The 18,048-nt window shown below is 51.4% G+C and overlaps 1 protein-coding gene across 2 annotated transcripts in view; it reads right to left on the bottom strand.

Annotated features, from left to right (window-relative positions):
• ADAMTS2 (ADAM metallopeptidase with thrombospondin type 1 motif 2) overlaps positions 1 to 18,048 on the bottom strand; it is a 217,682-nt gene that overhangs the window by 38,875 nt on the left and 160,759 nt on the right. For both annotated transcript variants that reach the window (XM_023617040.2, XM_023617041.2), the window contains 5 exons: positions 14,099 to 14,255; positions 7,188 to 7,293; positions 6,341 to 6,484; positions 5,784 to 5,916; positions 5,422 to 5,535 (listed from right to left, as the gene is read on the bottom strand). In XM_023617040.2, the coding sequence (XP_023472808.1) occupies positions 5,422 to 5,535; positions 5,784 to 5,916; positions 6,341 to 6,484; positions 7,188 to 7,293; positions 14,099 to 14,255 (654 nt within the window). The remainder of the gene's footprint in view (positions 1 to 5,421; positions 5,536 to 5,783; positions 5,917 to 6,340; positions 6,485 to 7,187; positions 7,294 to 14,098; positions 14,256 to 18,048) is intronic.

The raw sequence follows: 18,048 nt of genomic DNA, 5'->3' as shown, positions 1-18,048 counted from the left end.
GTAGCTCTAGGATATTAGTAGCCACAAGTAAAATGGCAAACCCACCACAAGTGTAACAAAGAGAACCAGGGAAAAGGCAGCTAAGATCCCTCCTGGACTCTGAGCAAGCCTCAAAGACTGGCAACACCCTACCCCGGTGAAGGGTCTAGAATTTAACCAGTGTCATACTGTAGATAAGTTGTACCCCAGGGCATTATCAAAAACAACACAGCAATCAGTCAGCAGCTTGTGAAAACTAATTGATTGTGATACCAACATTCAACAGAACAGCCAGAAGCTTAGTAGGAAGATCAGAGAAAGAGACAAAGAGAGCCTGGCTAATTCCACTGTCCTAGGGCCGTGTGGGGGGTCGGGGGCTGTGAGGCCAGAGTGGCTGTGCACTTGCCCAAGGTTGCAACCTTCTCAGGGGCAACATCAGCAGCTGCACACTGCAGGGCAAACAAAATTTACTGAAACAGTGCAGCCTGGGAAGGAGAATGCAGAGAGCAGCAGCCTCTGCAGTGGCTCGTGCGGGCTCAGGCTGGGGCAAAGGCAGGCCTGGAGCGCGCGTGGATCAGGAGGGGGGAGAGGCCTGTGTTAGGAAGGAAGAGGCGAGGCGGGCTCCCAAGCAGAGATGTGCACAAAGCAGGGGGGCAAGGAAGGGCTTGCTTGAGAGACAGAACCAGGAGGACGCGTGGGAGCACCTCGGGCCTGGAGAGGGAGCACGGCTCCCTGAAATTGCACTCAGCGGCAGAGAGGTTGAGTGCAGGCATTTTCCTGGGGAGCGCTCTTGGATCAACGCCTCTGGGGAGAGTGAGGCATTGAACAGTGATGCGGCCACAACGTGGGGCTCCGTTGATCCCGCTCAGAGCTCTGGCTGGCCCAGCCTTTAGAGTTGTCCCCAACCTGACTAGTCATTGGCTCTTGCTGTCCCCAGGCTGGGACACTGCCAGGTCGGTCTGACAGCCTGAAAGGCAGACTGTTCTTTTTAGGAAATGCTTGTTTAGCATTTCTGAACGGCTGTGGTCCTGGGTTTCTGTCCTCCACCCACCAGCAAGTCCCGAGCAGGTACCCTGGGCCAGGATGTGAAGATAAGTGATGTGGACTCTTAGGTGACTTGCCAGAGGGGGAAAGGATGGCTGAAGGTCACACCATGAGGAAGGAGAGACCCTGGGCTTAAACTCCTGTACCCAGACCTTGGGCTGGCCCTGTCACTCTGCCTGCCTGCCAGTTCTCAACTATGCAGGGAAGCGTGGGTTCTGACACAGAGGCGTCACTGGGTCTGTGCACTGGGCATCTATCTCTAAAACAGCCCTTCTAAGGAGTTTCTGAAAACTTAGGGTGGGCGTTGCTGCCCCAAGATGTGAATGTGAGGGATGTGCATGTGAATGTGAGAGCACATGAGGACTCTTTCCTGCCAAGATACACTGAGGCAGGAGACATCCCTGACCCAGCTGGGCCTGCACTCCGCCCGCCACAGTGACCCTGGCTCACACAGGGAGGGCAAGGTCAGCCCAACAGCCCGGCCTGAGGGGCAGAGGCATGTGGGAGGACCATCTGTGCTTGGCCTGACCCTGCCTCTGGGGTGTCTTGGGCACAAGCTATGTGGCCACAGGGCATGGCTGTCTGAGAGCAGAGCTGACAACGCCTCCAGCACCCTGGACAGGGCAGCACATGGCCCAAGCACAGGAAGGGCTATCTTTAGTTCAGTCCGTCCTTGTCTCTCTCCCACCATCTCTCCAGCATCCTGGGGAGCCAGGTGTGTTAACCATGTCATTTGTTTCCTGTATTCTGATACATCTGGAGCCCGCTGACCCTGGAGGGACTGCCCCTCCCAGGGTTCACCAATTCCCAGAGATAGTGAACCACTCACTAGGGAGCGTGCTTTTCAAATGCAAAGCACTGAGTCCAGAGCGCACCCCCAACCACCTCTTCTATGGGGCTCTCGCGCTCCAGCCACTTGCCCTAATCACCCCAGGCAGCTCCGACGCCCTAGAGTCCCCTGAAGTTATTCAAATTATTCCTAAGCCTGCTTGCCCTGCCTCCTCTGGTCCTTTCTGTGGAAACTACACCTCCCCGCCTCCCCCTGCCTCCTGACTCACACGGTGCTTCCTGGTGTGGCCCCTCCTGTTGGGATGCATAAGGAACAGCTATCTCCTCAATGGCAATCATCTCCTGATCTGCTGGCTTTACCATGCCTCAAATGTTCTGTTAACACACTAGTCTTCAAACATCATGCTCGTCTCCTCTACGCTCCCCAGCCCTCCTCGCCTTGCTCTGCCCAGCGTGGTATTCCAGCCTGGAATGCTGGTCCCACTTTTGTCCACCCTTCTCCCAGGTGACTGACCAGGAAGCCTCTCTGAGCTCCCTAACAGGCCACACCCCATCCCTCTCCTCCCCACCGTGTCACCGCTGCCTCTGCACGCTCCTGGTCGACCCCCCAGACAGCGAGGTCCGAGAGAAGCGGAGTGGACCTGACACGTGCAATGAATGAATGAATGAACGACTATGGAGCTGAGTGACGTGGAGCCTCCTCAGCCTCAGCCCCAGGTTCACCCAAGGGCAACATGCTCATCTCTCCTCTCTCAGCCAGACCTGCCTGCCCGAAACCCTTGATTCCGCGGCCCTCGCTCTTGCCAGCCCCATCCTCCGTGCCGCCGACGCCTACCCGGCCCCACAGCGCCACCCTCGGCGGACAGTGGAACTACAGGGCGGAGGGCAGCTGCTCCTCTGTGCTTTCTGCTTTCTCTCCAGGTCATCTCAGCACACAGAATATAGATACAGATTGCTCCATCTGTGGGAAATGGCGGAGTCACAAAACTATGAGTGAGCAGGGGTACGATGCGGCAGTGGAGGCCAAGAGGGGAGAGCGTGCTTGGGATGACCCTCTGTAGAGTGTGGACAGTGAGGAGCCCGGGCAGGGTGGCTGTGGCCAGGGCGGCTGTGGCCAGGGCCTGAGCATGGAGCTGGGCACAGCCCGGACCCTGAGATGCTGCATCTGGTGCCCTGATATTTCTCTAACCTGGCCAGACCTCCCCCTACTTCCTCCTCACTCCCCTTTCTCCTTGCCTCTGTGATTTTTCTTGCAGGAAAGGGGTAAATAAAGGATGATTGTTCTCCTTTATTTATTTATTTATAAAATTACACTGCAATAATAAGTAAGATATCGAACCATGCAAACGCACACCAGCAGAAGATTCTGATAGGCCCCAGGAGACCCTCTTTCCCTTTGCCCCCACACCCCCTACCCCGAGAATGCTGATCTGGGTCAGCTTCTAACCTACACTTTTGTGACCCAGGGCAGGCTGAGCCAGCCGCAGCTCCAGCCCTCAATCAGCACAATGCTGTTTTTAATACATAAAATGGTGACTTTATTTACTGGGCTGAAGGAACAAAGGGTCCCACCACCAAAAAAGAGTGAAGGGCTGTGGCCAGGCCAGTGGTTTCTGTTAGAAGGAGGCACTCTGGCTACATCTGCCCGCCTCCTTCAGCAGACCAGCCCCATCAGTCAGCTGGGGGTGCAGGCGTTCTTTGGCCTGCTTCTCCCAGTGGCCAGGGTTCCTGTGGGACGAAGGCCAGCCACACACCTCTGGACGAGCACACCTGTGCAGGTTTGCCTCCCACTGCGTCCACCTTCTCTCTGCCCAGGGTGGACTGGGAGGAAGTGGATGGGAGGGGTGGACTGCAGTAGGAAGGCACACTGAGACAGTCTCACCCTCCAGCTCCGCAATTCCTGAGCTCCCCATTGGAGTTACAGCAAATGCTTCCAGGCCCTGTTCCCTCCATCCAGCTCCTGCGGGGAGGAGGGCTATGTGATCAGTTCTGGCTTCACCAGGTCCCTGGCGTATTAGCAACACCCCCCACCTCTGACTGGTAACAGTTCGTTAAGTCTGGGGGCACAGCTGAATCAGCTGGGGCACCCCTAAAAATACCAATTCCCAGGCCTTCAAACAAAAAAATACACACAAATATTCATAGCAGCACTATTCACAAATACCAGAAGGTGGAAAAAACCCAAATATCCATCGATGGAGAAACAGATAAACAAAATGCAGTCTATCCATATGGTGGAATATTATTCAGCCTTATAAAGGAAGGAAATTCTGACACATGCTACACCACGAATGAACCGTGAAGACGTTACACTAAGTGAAAGAAGCCAGTCATAAAACGACGCAAATCGTACGATGCCATTCATATGAAATTCCAGAACAGGCAAATCCATAGAGACTGAAGGCCTGTTAGTGGCTGCAGGGCTGGAGAGAGGAGGGGAATGGGAAGTCACTGCTCAATGGGGCCTCCTTTTGGGGTGATGAAAAAGTTCTAGAACTAGATAGTGGTGATGGTTTGCACATTGTGAATGTACCAAAAGCCACTTAATTGTACACATCAAAGTGGCTAAAACGGTGAATTTTACATTATGTGAATTTTACTATAATTTAAACATTAAAAATAAAAAAATGATTCCAGATGCTTGTTCCAAACCAAAATCTTCAGGGGACTGGGAACCTGAGTCTTTAAGAAGCTCCGCCAGCGACTAAAATGAAGCAAAGTTTAAGACCAGTGCGGGGGACCTCAGGCGATGCGGGGGTCTTTCTGGGCCTGCCGTTGGAGTTCCAGACCGGAGTCCTCGCCGCCCCACGCGCCGCCCCACGCGCCGCCCCACGCGCCGCCCCACGCGCCGCCCCACGCGCCGCCCCACGCGCCGCCCCACGCGCCGCCCCACGCGCCGCCCCACGCGCCGCCCCACGCGCCGCCCCACGCGCCGCCCGGTCTACGCGGCTTCCAGGGGCGGAGCCCTCTGAGCGAGACCCAGGTTTAGGCTTATCTGCATAAGCCCGCCCCCTAGCAAGTGATTGGCTGCCGAGTGGGCGTGTGATCTCATCTGAACCAACGAGAATCAGGCCCGGAGGTGGAGCTGGAAGGCTGGGGAAGGAGAAGGCCCTTTTGGCTGAGCTGCCACAAGTTGGGAAGTGAGCCTGGGGTGACCAGAAGGCTAGTGGGCAGCCGTCCAGCGACCTCGAGGGACAAGTCTGCCCACCAGGGGGCAAACACTGAGGCGCAGGGATGGAGAGGATAAGCCTGATGCTGGGCCTGAGGACCCAGTGGCCACCAGACCCCAATGCTGGCCTCAAGGGGAGGTGACCCACAGTGTGCAGGGGGGACGAAGGTTGCCAGAACCCCAAAACTGCTCCTCAGAGGAGGGGATTCCTGAGGGGGCGCTCGAAGCACTAAGAGGAGCTCTGAGACACCAGGTTTGCTCCGACAAAGGAAATCGTGCATGGGAAGGGGGTGGGGGAGCTCTGGAGTGGCAAGTACGGGATTATTAGAAAGAAGGCAGGGGTCACCCCGAGAAGGCCCCCCGCCCTGCCTCGCGGGCAGGGCTGGGCTTGTCCCTAGAGATCTGTGTGTGTTGCGGTGCCTGCTGTCAGCCTCACTCACCTTGCCAGGTGCACACATGGTCCCGTCCAGGGGAGGCCCCTTCTTGGTCTTGCAAAAGTAAGGGTTATCAGGGTGGCTGCACCACAGCTGCTTGCAGGGGTCGAAGGTCCGGAACTGGAAGAGAGCACCAGCAGCTTGCCAGGCCACTTCCAAATGCAGGGACGCTCGTGGGGTGCCACCTGTCCCCAGGAGCTGCCCCAACTCCAGCCACCTCCGAGGAAGCCAGCCAGGCCCAGGGCAGGCTCCCCTCCCCAGCCCTGCAGGTGCCCGCTCCTGCACCCACCGCGGTGCACATCAAGCAGCCCAGGCCCCACCCTCCCCCCAGCCCTGCAGGTGCCGGCTCCTGTGACTCCTGCACTCACCGCAGTGCACATCATGTAGCCCAGGCCAAAGTCGAAGCGGCACTGCTCGTTCATGGAGTAGTGCAGCCCGGGCAGCTGGGGCAGCACCGGCCAGTCATGGGCAAAGGGGTCGTCTCGCAGGCAGTCATAGGAGCTGTGAAGGGACACATGGGCCATCCAGCCCACGAGGCAGCTGAGGCCCCTACTGGAGCCGCGGTGGAGGGCCTTGCCTGCACACCCCAGCTCTCAGCTGTGCTGCCTCAGTTTCAACAGCATCTCTTTTTCTCAGTAAGCTACCCAGGACCTGGTTTGCCTAGATTCCGGGACCCTAGACATTCATTAAAGGTGAGGCTGCCATGACCACTTCCTGCTCAAGGCTGGGCCCCCCAACAACAGACTCTCCCCCCCACACACACCCCGACCTGCGCTGCTCTCTCCCTCTCCCTCCCCTGGGCCTCAGGCTGGAAGAATGGAGGTATGAGGGCTCAGGCATGGCCCAGGCACAGCAGGGACACGCACCTCCCCGAGCTGAGCCCCAGGCTGCGGGGTCGTCCTCAGGGGATGGGGGTGGTACTCACTGCAGGTAGCGGCTCAGCTCCTGCTGGCTGCAGCGGGACCAGTGGAAGCGGTGGAAGGCTGCCTGCACCAGGGGCGCCATGATGCTTCCCAACCGCACCTCGTCGCCACAGCGGTTGCCCTGCCCGTCATGCTCCATGCCAAGCCTGTGTGGGGAGCCAGAGCAGCCTCACTGGACCCTCACCTAGGCCCACTGACCTGTCGGCTCCACCCTACCCACACGCTGGGAGGGCACCCCAACCTCCCCGAGCTGGCTTCCCTCGACCTTAGCTGTTCTGGTCCACGTGGAGCCAGGTGGTCCGGCTTTTCCACCAGCCAGATTCTTAAGCGGGGGGCACTCTGGGAAGATGGTGTCCAGCGGTGGCCCCCTCGGTATTCTGTCCCTAAGGTGGGGTGCTGCCCCAGGTCTCTGGCTGCCCTCTCCACACAGACCCAGCGGCCCTGCGAGGTTTCTCACAAAGGTTGTCCAGGCCTAAGATTCAGGTGGTGCCTGGGTGGTGCGCACCGGGCAGAGTCGTGGCTTCCCCACCTCCGGCTCTCTTATCCTGGGCGTGCCTCCCTCAGAGCCTCAGCTACTCATCTGTAAATGCAGTAAGGAGCTCCCACCCAGGGGCTTGAGTGGCATACGTATGGAAGGCCCCAGTACCTGCTCAGCCCTCTGGAACTTTCTCCCTGTGATTTGTTCCCTCGGCAGAAAGAGGGCGGAGGGCTGCCCTGTTCAGTGCTAGGAGGACAGGACAGCGTCTCCCATTTTCATACAGAGCATGTCCCTCTCAGGGCACAGAGGAGAAGTGGGGCCCCACTGAGCCCTGACCTTCCTCAGACAACAAAGACAGCAAGGCCACTTACACATGGCCAGTCTCGTGGGCCACCACGAAGGCCGAGGAGAAGCCATCCTCGTGGTTTAGGGTACAGCTGCGGACGGGGTGGCACATCCCAGTGACAGGAGCATAGCCTGGGAGGAGACAAAGGGCAGCTCTAGCTCCAGGCCCAGAGCCCTGCCAGGGGTGGCTCCAGGCCCCACCAAAGCCCAACTCAGGGGACCCTGGCCAAATGCCCCCCACCATCCCCAAGCAAACAAGTAGAGTCAATTGCCCCCGGCTGGCACAGCTCAGGGGACATTGCCCAGGCAGCAGGCCTCAGCTCTGCCTATCAGTGTCCACACTGCAGCTGGCATCAGTTTCCCAAATCCAGATCTCACCTGCTAGGACTTTCTGCCACCTGGCAGCCGCCCGCCTGCCATCCTCTTCCACGCCACGCACCACGTCCCCCTTCACTGAGTGACCTTCAGGCCCCTGGGCAGCATGCTGCCTCCATACCTCCTCCCTCTCCTGTGGGTGCCCTGGCCCCTCATCAGCCTGGCATCACACCCGGGAGCCCACCCCTTCAGGAGGGCCTTCCCTGAGTCCCTTGGGGTTTCCCTGTGAGACCGTAGCTAGACCCATTTCTGTGTCACACAGAAGGCTGCAGTGAGGGCTGGCCCCGAAGCTGTCCAAAGGCAGAGCTGAGCGCAGAGAGCCAACATGCCACACTGCCCTGCTGCGTCCACGCAGAGTGGACCAGCCGAGGGGACTGGGGGCAGGCCAGCCCAAGACGACAAGGCCCAAGGAGCTCTTAGCCGGCAAACTCTGAGCTCCAGCCAAGAAGATTCTGAGCCACATTCCTGCTTCTCCTCAGGAAGGACCCGAGAACCTAGGACGGTGTCCCCAGAAGCAGAGGTGGGAAGGGGGAGTGGGAAGGGGTGGTTCAGCAGGCCGCATCCCTCTGACACAAGATGCCCAATGACCCTCCTGTCACCCCCTCCCTGGCAACTGGCTTCTGAAGAGCCACTGGATTCACAACTAAAAGTGAGGAGATGCGGTGGGTTTTGCCGGCCCAGTCACATTGTGTGGCCCAAGGGAGTAGCTGGAAAATGGAGGCTGACAGGGAACAGGGGCAGGGCTGAGGAAGGAGCCAGAACAGTCCAAGCAGGGTGAGAAGGCCTGCAGGTGGCGGGGTGAGCAACAGCGCTCCCCGGGGCTCGGCTGAGCCTCATCACAGGGTTCTTCAGATGTCCCCAGGGCAGCCTTCCCACAGTCGGGGACATGGAGGGTGGGGGTGGGCATGACACCCAGACCCCACCTAAAACTGAGGAAAACCAGAGAAGGGGGCCTGCCACCAGCGCCTGGACGCGATAAAGACGTGCGTACACAGCTGGGCGTGACACAGAGCTGGGACACCTGGGTCCTGGAGGCCCCGCAGCGGGGAGCCGCGACTCCTGGGACCCTGAGCAGCCTCACCCCTCTCAAGCCCCACCAGTGGATGCTGAGGCAATCTGTTCAAAGAGAAAAGTTGAGCAGTGTGACCCTGGGGTGCTGGGTTTAGACCTGTCTGTAGACGCACAGTATCTAACGAGTGTCTTTTTCCCTGGGAATAAACAGGAATATCTGAATCTTTTGTTTTATTCGCTCTGCAGATTTTGAGATGATTGTGCTTGAATCAGTGCGCCAGAGCGAAACTTGGAGATCTGCCATGTCCTCTGCACCGAGGCCGGGGTGTGGACACTGGCCTCAGGGCGGGCCCTTCTCCTTCATGCCTCGGAGGGCTACGCCAGCCTTTACCACCCGAAGATCTGACAAAGTATCTTTATTTTCTTATTTGTAACCTTCCCTCCTATTCAGTTTTGTTGTTCTCTCTCTCTGGAAATCTTATTAGATAGATATTGCCCCTTCTGTGCTAAGCCTCTCTGTCTCCTAACTTTTGTCTCATATTTTAATATTTTTGGATGCCCTGGACATTTTATTTTAGCTTTTGAATTTTCTATTTTACCCCTCACATCTTTAATTTCATAAAAACCCTTTGCTGTTCTCTAATTCTTCTTAGCAATGTTTTCTAGTTATAGAAGTATTTCTCAAACAGTCTGGGAATATTAGTTTATAAAAAGTTCTTTTCTATTCTCTAAATTATCTCTGTTTTCTTTGGAGTCAGTTTTCCAATTTTGTTTTGCATCTTTTTTATTCTATAAGTTTTTTTTTTTTTTAACGTCTGGTAATCGTTGGCTGTCTTTTCACAGTTTTCAATGAAGGATGAGGTCACTTACTATGAAAGTTGCGTGTCCCCAGGAGCAGTTCTGCTCGGGTTAGAGCTCTCGCTGGGACAACACGCAGAGGGCTGCACTGCTGGAAAGGTGGCTTGAAGGGGAGCAAGCAGACACTAACACCAACTGGGAGCCTCACTCTTTGCTCAGTGGGGTGGGAGTCATGGTCTCGGCGCCCACCCGCGCCGCCTTGTGGTGACGATCAGCATGGTAAAGAGGGCAACTACGGTGCCACAGCAACAGAAACTGATCTTAGCTCTGTGTTATACAAATATAGGCGAGCAGCCAGCAGAGAAAAGTGAAGGTTGAGAGAGTGGAGTAAGATGCAGAGCAGTGCATATGACAATTCATAGAAGAAACTGGTGGAAGGAATGAGCATATATTTCATACAAATATACTTACTTTTACAAAAAGGGTCACTGGAATGATCAACCAGAGACTAATAAAAATGACTGGCTGTAGAGGATAGGGTGGGTGAAATGGGTCCACTCCTCTGAGTGGATCCATATTTTTATATCGTTTTTTAAAGCTCTTTCTTTGGAAGTATAATACACATCCATGAAAGTGCACAAGTCAGGATACAACAAGTGAATTACCACAAGGTGATCACACCTGGGAAGCCACCCGCCCAGTCAAGAAATAAACCACATCAGTGCTGCAGAAGCCCCTTCTTGCCGCTTCCAACCGTGACTCCCTGCCTCCGCTCCACCCTCTTGACTTTAACACCACAGATTAGTTTTGCCCACGTTCAAAGTTGAGATAAATGGAATCCTAAGTATATATTCTTCTCTGTCTGGCTTTTTTCACTCAGCCCTCGACGTGTGAGACCCATCCGTGGGGTGGCGTGTGGTTCTAGACCTTTTCACTGCTGTAGGAACATATCACATTTCTTTATCCACTCTCCTGCTGACGGACTGAAGTTGTTCCCTGTTCAGGAGTGATTGCACACGATGCTGCCACGAACGCTCCTGCACAATCTTTGGGTGCACGGGTGCCTGCATGTGGCAGGTGACTGTCTAGGAGTGTGGCTGCCAGGTAGGTGTATGTTCGACTTTAAGAGATACTGCCAAACAGTTGGCCAAAGTACTTGTACCAATTTATAGTCCTGCCAGCAGAGCATGAGAATAACATAGCCCCATCCTCACCATTTCCAGTCTTTTTACATTTTAGCCATTCTATTAGGTGTGTCTTGGTATCTCATTGTGGGTTTCATGGCATTTCCCTAATGTCTGCTGGGTTGAGCTCCTGTTCATACATTCATCAGTCATTTATGCTCTGTTAAGACCTGATAAAGTCTCTTGCCCATCAATCTACTGGCTTGTTTTCTTATTACTAACTATTATTGACTTGTCAGAGTTCATATATTTTAGATATCCGTTCTTTATTAGATACATGTATTATGAATATTTTTCCCCAATGGATTAATGGTGCCTTTAATGAACAAAAGTTTTTAGTATTAATGTAGTACTATTCATCTTTTCCATTGTGGTTAGTGATTTTTATCTCTTTTTTAAAAGAAATCTTCTCTTGCTCCAAGAATATGGAGATATTCTCCTATATTATTTTTCCTAAGTTTTATTATTTTGTTTTTCAAAGCTAGATCTAAAATCCGCTAAGTTAAGATCCAAAACATGCACAAATATGATGTGTATATAGAGTAAAGTAGGAGTGTCAGGCTTCATTTTTTCCACCAATTTGGATACTCAGTGGCCCCAACACCATGGTTAAAAAACCATCTTTCCCCTCCACTCTGCAAGAAATCAAGTGTTCGTGCAGAGGTTCAGTTCTGGACTCTGCATTCTGTTCCTATGATATAGATACATTTGTCAATCCTTGCATCAAAATTATACTCTTCACCTATCATATTTTTATAAGTATTGAATACTTTGATCATCTTCTTCCATTGTTCTTGGTTATTCTTGACCCACTGCACTTCCATACAAACATTAGAATCAATTTGTCAATATCCTCAGACTACTGTGCCGGAGCTGTGCTTGCACGGGGGTGCCCTGGGGAGCACTGGAGAGTGCTTTGCATTGGCTCTGCACGTCCACTTGGAGAACACTGCTGTCTCAGTGTGCAGGAGGGAGACTCCCTTGCCATCAGCATGGCCGAGTCCTTCATTGGTTGAGCCTTTTACAGTTTCTGTAAACATGTCTTACAGTTTTCTAGTCTGGGTCTTGGATATATTTCGTTAGACTTATTCCTAGGTATTTGCTGTTTTTTATTCTATTGTAACTGGTACTAGTTTTTAAAATTTAATTTGTTGTTAGAATATAGAAATTCAATTGGTTTTTGCATATTGACATTATATCCAGCAAATACCTAATAATTCTAATGATTTATTTGTAGATTCTTTTGAATTTTCTATGTACATAAGCATATCATCTTCAAATGGGAGTTTGATTTTTTACTTTCTGATTCTTATATTTTTATTTTTTCTTGTCTTATTTCACTGGCTGGGACCTCCACAGCAATGTTGACGAGAAGTGGTGATGGGGGCATTCTTGACCCATTTTCAGTCTAGAGGAAATGCTTTCAACATTTCACCATTATATATGATGTTTGTCATAGTTTTCTGGGGGGTAAATATCCGTTACCACATTAATAAAGTTCTCCTATTCATAGTTCAATAAGACGTGATCATAAATGGATCTTGATTTTTGTCAAATATTTTTTCTGGATATTTTGAGATGATTATATAAATTTTTCTTCTTTATTCTGCTAATGTGGTGAATTTCAATGATTAATTTTCAAATGTTAAACCAACCTTGCACTCCTAGAATAAATTTAAATTCACTGTGATATAGTACCTTTTTTATATAGCACTGGATTTGATTTGCTAATATTTTGTTTGGGATTTTGTATCTAGACTCATGAGAGAGATTGGCCTATAATTTTGTTCTTGTAATGTCCTTCTCAGATTTTGGGTTCAATGTTAGCAGGCCTCATAAAATTAGTTGGAAAAATGTTCCTTCTTTTTTCATTTTGCAGGAGTTTATATATGATTGGTATTATTCTTCTTTAAAAATTAGGAAGAATTCTTGGGTAAAGCTATCAAGTTCAGGAGTTTACTGTGAAAGAAAGCTTTTAATTATAAATTCAATATCTTTAACTGATATGAGACTATTCAGATTTTCCATTTTTTCTCAGACTTTGGTCAAGGAATCTGTACTTTTCATCTAAATTGACAAATTTTTTGACACAAAATACCTTCTCATTATCTTATTATCTTTTCAAAATAGGATTTGTAATGGTGTGCCTTTTATGTTCCCGATTTTAGTAAATTTGCATTTTCTTTCTTTTTTAAAACTATTATTGCTGGAGGCTTTTCCATTTTAATCTGTTTTTCAAAGAAGTAAATTTTGGTTTTGTTGATTTTCTCTACTGCACTGTTTTCCATTTTAACTCTTACTCTTATAATTTCTATCCTATTTTTGTTGAGTTTAGTTTGCTGTTCTTTTTCAAATTTCTTGAGATAGATATTTATATGATTGACTTTTAGCCTTTTTTTCCTAATAAATGCACTCTTAAGGCTATAAACATCAATCTAATCATTATGTTAGCCACATCCACAAGTTTTGATATGTCATATTGTCATTATCACTCAGTTTAAAAATCTGTTCTAATTTCTATTGCTATTTCTTCTTTGAAGCACAGATTATTTATGACAGTATTGTTTAATTTCCAAACATTCATAACTTTTCAAGTTTTCCGTCTTTCCCAGTGTGATCAGGGAACACATTCTGTGTGATTTCGATCTTTTGCATTTTGTTGAGGTCTCTCTACGGTCCAGCACAGTCTCCTTTGCTCTATTTTCAGGTCATATGCGTGAAGAGTATGTATCCTCCAGCTGTTTGGTGTAGTATTACATATACATCAACTAGATCCCGTTGCTTAATTCAAATCTTCTGTATCTTTACCAGTGTTCTTCTTACCTGTTGTTCTCTCAGTTACTAAAAAGAGTATGTTAAAATTCTCAACTATGATTGTAGGCTTGTCAATTTCTTCTTTCAGATCTGTCAGTTTTATATAGTTTGAATTTTTTTTTCCTTTTTGAGGAAGATTAGCCCTGAGATAACATCTGCTGCCAATCCTCCTCTTTTTGCTGAGGAAGACTGGCCCTGAGATAACATCCATGCCCATCTCCCTCTACTTTATATGTGGGACACCTGCCACAGCATGGTGTGCCAAGCAGTACTATGTCTGCACCTGGGATCCAAACCGGCAAACCCTGGGCCAATGAAGCGGAATGTGCGAACTTATCTGCTGTGCCACTGGGCCGGCCCCTAGTTTGAATTTTTAAGTAAGATCTCTAAACTTCTAAAGGTTGAAAACTTATTCGAATTTGTTTTTTAAAAACTATGAAAGGCGAACAGCTCTGAAACCAGCCTTAGATCCCATCATTCTCTGGGCTGGCAGCCCCAACTCTCTTCATTTCACCCCCTCATCTTCGTTGTCCCCCTGGGGGATGCAGTTTCCTGGGGGGCCTGGCACAGGCTCTGATGGTTTTGGAGAGCCAGGAGGTTCCTAGCAGTTACCCAGCCCTTCACTCGGCCAAGGCGGCCACAGCCCCTCTCTGCCCTGACATACTCCCTCCCGGGCCAAGGTTGCTAGGGGCCCTCACAGGCCAGGGGCTCATGCCCAGCTCCCTCCTCTGTGCGTCTGCGGGGGCCAGGCTCACCTTGCATGCCCGAAGGCCCGAAGTCCTGCCGTGTGAGGAAGATGGCGTGATCGTGGTACTCATCGTGGCCTGTGTCTGGCTTCTGCTGGAGGTAGGCCCAGCGGCAGACATTCTCTAGGCTCTGAGAGGGGTTCCCAATCTCAATGAGGCTCATGGACTGCAGGGGGCAGGAAAGACGGGAGAGGGTTAGCGTCTGGTGGAGCAGATGGGAGTTGAGCAGGCAATAGTGTTCACAGACCCTGTCTACTGGGGACCTGGTCCAGGTGGCACAGAGCCCAGTCCATCTTAGGACCCACCTCCCACTTGGCTCCATTTCCCAGTCACATACACCTGCAAGAGTTTCCGCACAAAGTCACTGCACAGTTTCTGGTGAGATGTGGAAGCAAATCTCTGAAGCCATCTAAGGCTTCAAATAGTCCATTAACCCCACCCCGTTTCCAGGGGTCCTTGCATTCTATTAGGCACCTATTCTGTGCAGGCCCTGGACAGGAGGCAAGAGCAACGTGGATGTCACCCTGAAGAGCTCATGGTTCTGGCAGGGTCCAGGGACAGGAGACAGAAATCCCAACATAGTGTGTGAGCCCAGAGAAGGGGGAGATAACCCTGTGTTTTCCCCGTTTGAAGGTATTTACAGAAAACAACGCAATGGGGGGGAAAGCTGCAGCAGATATAGCAAAGGAGCCACACACAGCAGGAACAGAGAGTGAATTCCCACAGGAGCCATGGCTAGGAGGCCTCAGGAGCAGTCACACACCATTTTGTGCTGAGATGCAAACCTTGCAGCCACACTGGCACGCTCTGCACCATGGCATCGGCATCCACGCTCTCATTCAGTCCTCACAACCACCCTGAGGGGGAACTGAGGCTGCAAGAAGTCAAGTCATTTGCCCCATGTCGCACAGCTAGGAAGCAGAGTTGAGATCTGAACCCAGGAAGTCTGAAACCAAAGTCTATATTCAACCCCCTGCCTGCTGAACTGCCTCCCCAAGTAAAACATACACCAGACTGTCTCAAAAGCGAGGCTCCAACAGGTGGCCCACTTCCCTTTTCTCTCATACCACTGGCTTCTGCTCTCACCTCGTACTCCCACCACCAAAGTAATTCCCTGCAAGCAAAGAGTCCTGGGCATGTTCTTTTCCTCCCCAAGGACCCGTCTGTCCATAGAGTAGAGACATGCATCCCTTGGCATAGATGTGTGCAGGTGTTCTGTTTCTTCTCTTGCATAAACACATTCATCAAGCAGAGCCCCATATTTCTCCCTGAGTGTATAAGTAGCAGAGAGTGGATATAAGGCATTGTTAGGAATCCGGGCTACTCCAGAAGAAGGAAGAGCAATTCAAGGCCAAGGAGGGCTGGTCGTTGCCAGGGGTCTTGTGTGTTAACCAAGTCAGTGACATTCAAGATGGCAGACCAGTTCCCATTCCAAGCACAGAGCCAAGCACTCCTGGGAGATGAGATTACTCATTATAACAAGACGTACTGAGTCCTAACAAAGTACATCACAGACTGGAGTGAGAGGTCTGGGGACCAGGACCTGCTGGACACTGGCATAGAGATGGACAGCCCAGATGAAGCTGGAGGAGGGGAAGGGGGGGTGCACCCCCTGCCCCCCTCATGATTAGGGGTAGCGTGTGACTAGCTCTGGCCAACCAGCTGTGAGCAAAAGTGACGTGTCTCTTCCAGGTCAGAGCATTTAATTACCCCCCGTGAGGCCCTCCAGAGATCTCTCCTCTCTGGAATGTGAAGCAATGTCAAGATGATGGCTGCTCTGTCACCCAGGCCCTGAGTGACAATGAGACCAGAGTCCTCTGCCAACTCCCACTGAACAGACAGCGTGAGCAGGAAATAAATCCTTGCTGTTGTAAGCCTCTGGGACGTGGCGCCTGTTTGTTTCTGCAGTGCATCTCCTCCCACCCTGGCTGGTACAGGAGGGGCTGAGGAAGAAAACAGCATCTGTATCACATCCGAGCCAGACCCCCCAGGTCAGCTGAGTCCCTGCCAGGCAGTAGCTGCCTTCAGCAAAGCTTGAGAGGGCACAGCTCTGAAGGAGGGATCAAGTGAAAGGGTCTCCTTTCTAGGCATGAGCTGTAGGTGGGATGAGAAGGAAGGGACCCTCACAGTGAATCTCACTTGGTGCTAGAGTTTGGGGCCTTGTGGTTGTGTCCCACTGAGCTTAAGATTGCCAGCCCAAGTCCAAATCAGAGGGTGACCACAAAGGCCACCAATGACCACTTCATCTAGGATGGCCCCAGAGGCTCCCTTGAGTTCAACTTGCTCAGCAGCATTGCCAGGCCACTCCAGCGAAAGGGGCCCTGTTTCCTCCCACCCCAGATGTCAGAAGATCACGGTCGTGCCCCATTATCTGCGGGGGATATGTTCCGCAACCCCGAGTGGATGCCTGAAACCTCAGATAGCATATTCTACATATTCTGTCTTTTCCCTCTACATACACACCTATGATAAAGCTTAGTTTATAAATTAGGTACAGTAAGAGATTAACAGCAATAACTAATAATAAAATAGAACAATTATAACAATACACTCTAATAAAAGTTACCATAGATCTTAGCAACCTCAGCATATGATTTTTTTTCTTCCTTTATTAAGTCAAGAACTTTCACCTTTTCACATGAAGGAAGCAGTCTACAGCTTCCCTTTGGCACATCCCAGTTGCCAGCATCACTACTCTAGTGCTTTGGACTAAATAAGGGTAACTTGAACACAAGCACCATGACACCGCCACAGCCCATCTGATCACCAAGCCACTAAGTGACTAACAGGCAGGTGGCTTAGACGGCGTGGATGCGCAGGACACAGGGGTGAGTCACGGCCCAGGCACAGAACAGCGGAGAATTTAAAACTTACAAAGTATTTGTTCCTGGAATTCTCCATTTAATATTTTCAGACCACAGTTTATGTGGGTAATGGAAGCAATAGAAAGCCAAATTGTAGATAAGCGGGCACTACTGTATTCCCGTGATGGCCCCCCCTGCTCTCAGGGTTCTAAGTTCCATGTGTTGGGACAAACCATTCTAGGGAACAGACTGGTGCCCTGTGGGCTGCAGTTTCTTTTGCCTGTGCTCTCCTGACAACAGCAGCCCAGTCCCCCTTTGGTAAAACATCCCCTCCGTTAATCTGGGTCTGACCCCAGGTTCAGGGATGGGAGGGCTCAGGCCTGGCCAATCCCAGCTCTGCATCTCCCTGGTACCGAGAGGGTACTGGAAGGACACCAATGGAAGCGGGCGAGAAGTTGGAACGGTATGAGACTATGAGCCTGGAGCTGCTGGCACCCCTGCCGCCATGGGAGGAGACCCCAGCTGAGGAAGAAGCCAACACAGAACAGAGCAGGGCCCCAGCTGGAGGGAGGTTGTTCTGGTGTCCTTGCACAACCACCTGGTCCACCCAAGCCTGAGGCCAGCCTCCCACAGATCTGTTTGTTATCTATCGCTACAAGTTATTCCAAAACTTTACGGTCTAAAAAGAACCCAAACATTTATTATCTCGTGGTTTCTGTGGATCAGGAATCTGAAAGCAACTTTGCTGGGTGCCTCGGGCTCAAGGTCTCTCATGAGACTGCTGGCAAGCTGAAGACAGGGGCTGTGGTCTCATCTGAAGGCTGCCATAGTGGGGACCAGCACCCACACTCATGTGGCTTCTAGCAGGATTCAGTTCCTCATGGCTACTGGGCTGAGGGCCCCTTGCCACACCACGTGGGCCTCTCCACACACAGCAGCTGGCTTCCCCCAGCAAGAGTGACCTGAGGGACAGCAAGAGAATACACACTCGAGACAGAAGCCACAGTCAGTTTATAACCAAGTCTCGTTCCGGCCCACACCAGAGGGGGTACTATGCCAGCCTGTGACACCAGGAGGCAGGGCCTCTGGGGGCCATCTTAGAGGCTGCCCGCCACAGATGTGTCGCATTGATGTGTGTCAGGAAATTCCTCTTTG

This window comes from Equus caballus, chromosome 14 (assembly GCF_041296265.1).
Source record: "Equus caballus isolate H_3958 breed thoroughbred chromosome 14, TB-T2T, whole genome shotgun sequence".
Lineage (NCBI taxonomy): Eukaryota > Metazoa > Chordata > Mammalia > Perissodactyla > Equidae > Equus > Equus caballus.
The sequence above is the reverse complement of the archived record's forward strand: the minus strand, read 5'-3'. Positions and strand labels throughout refer to the sequence as shown.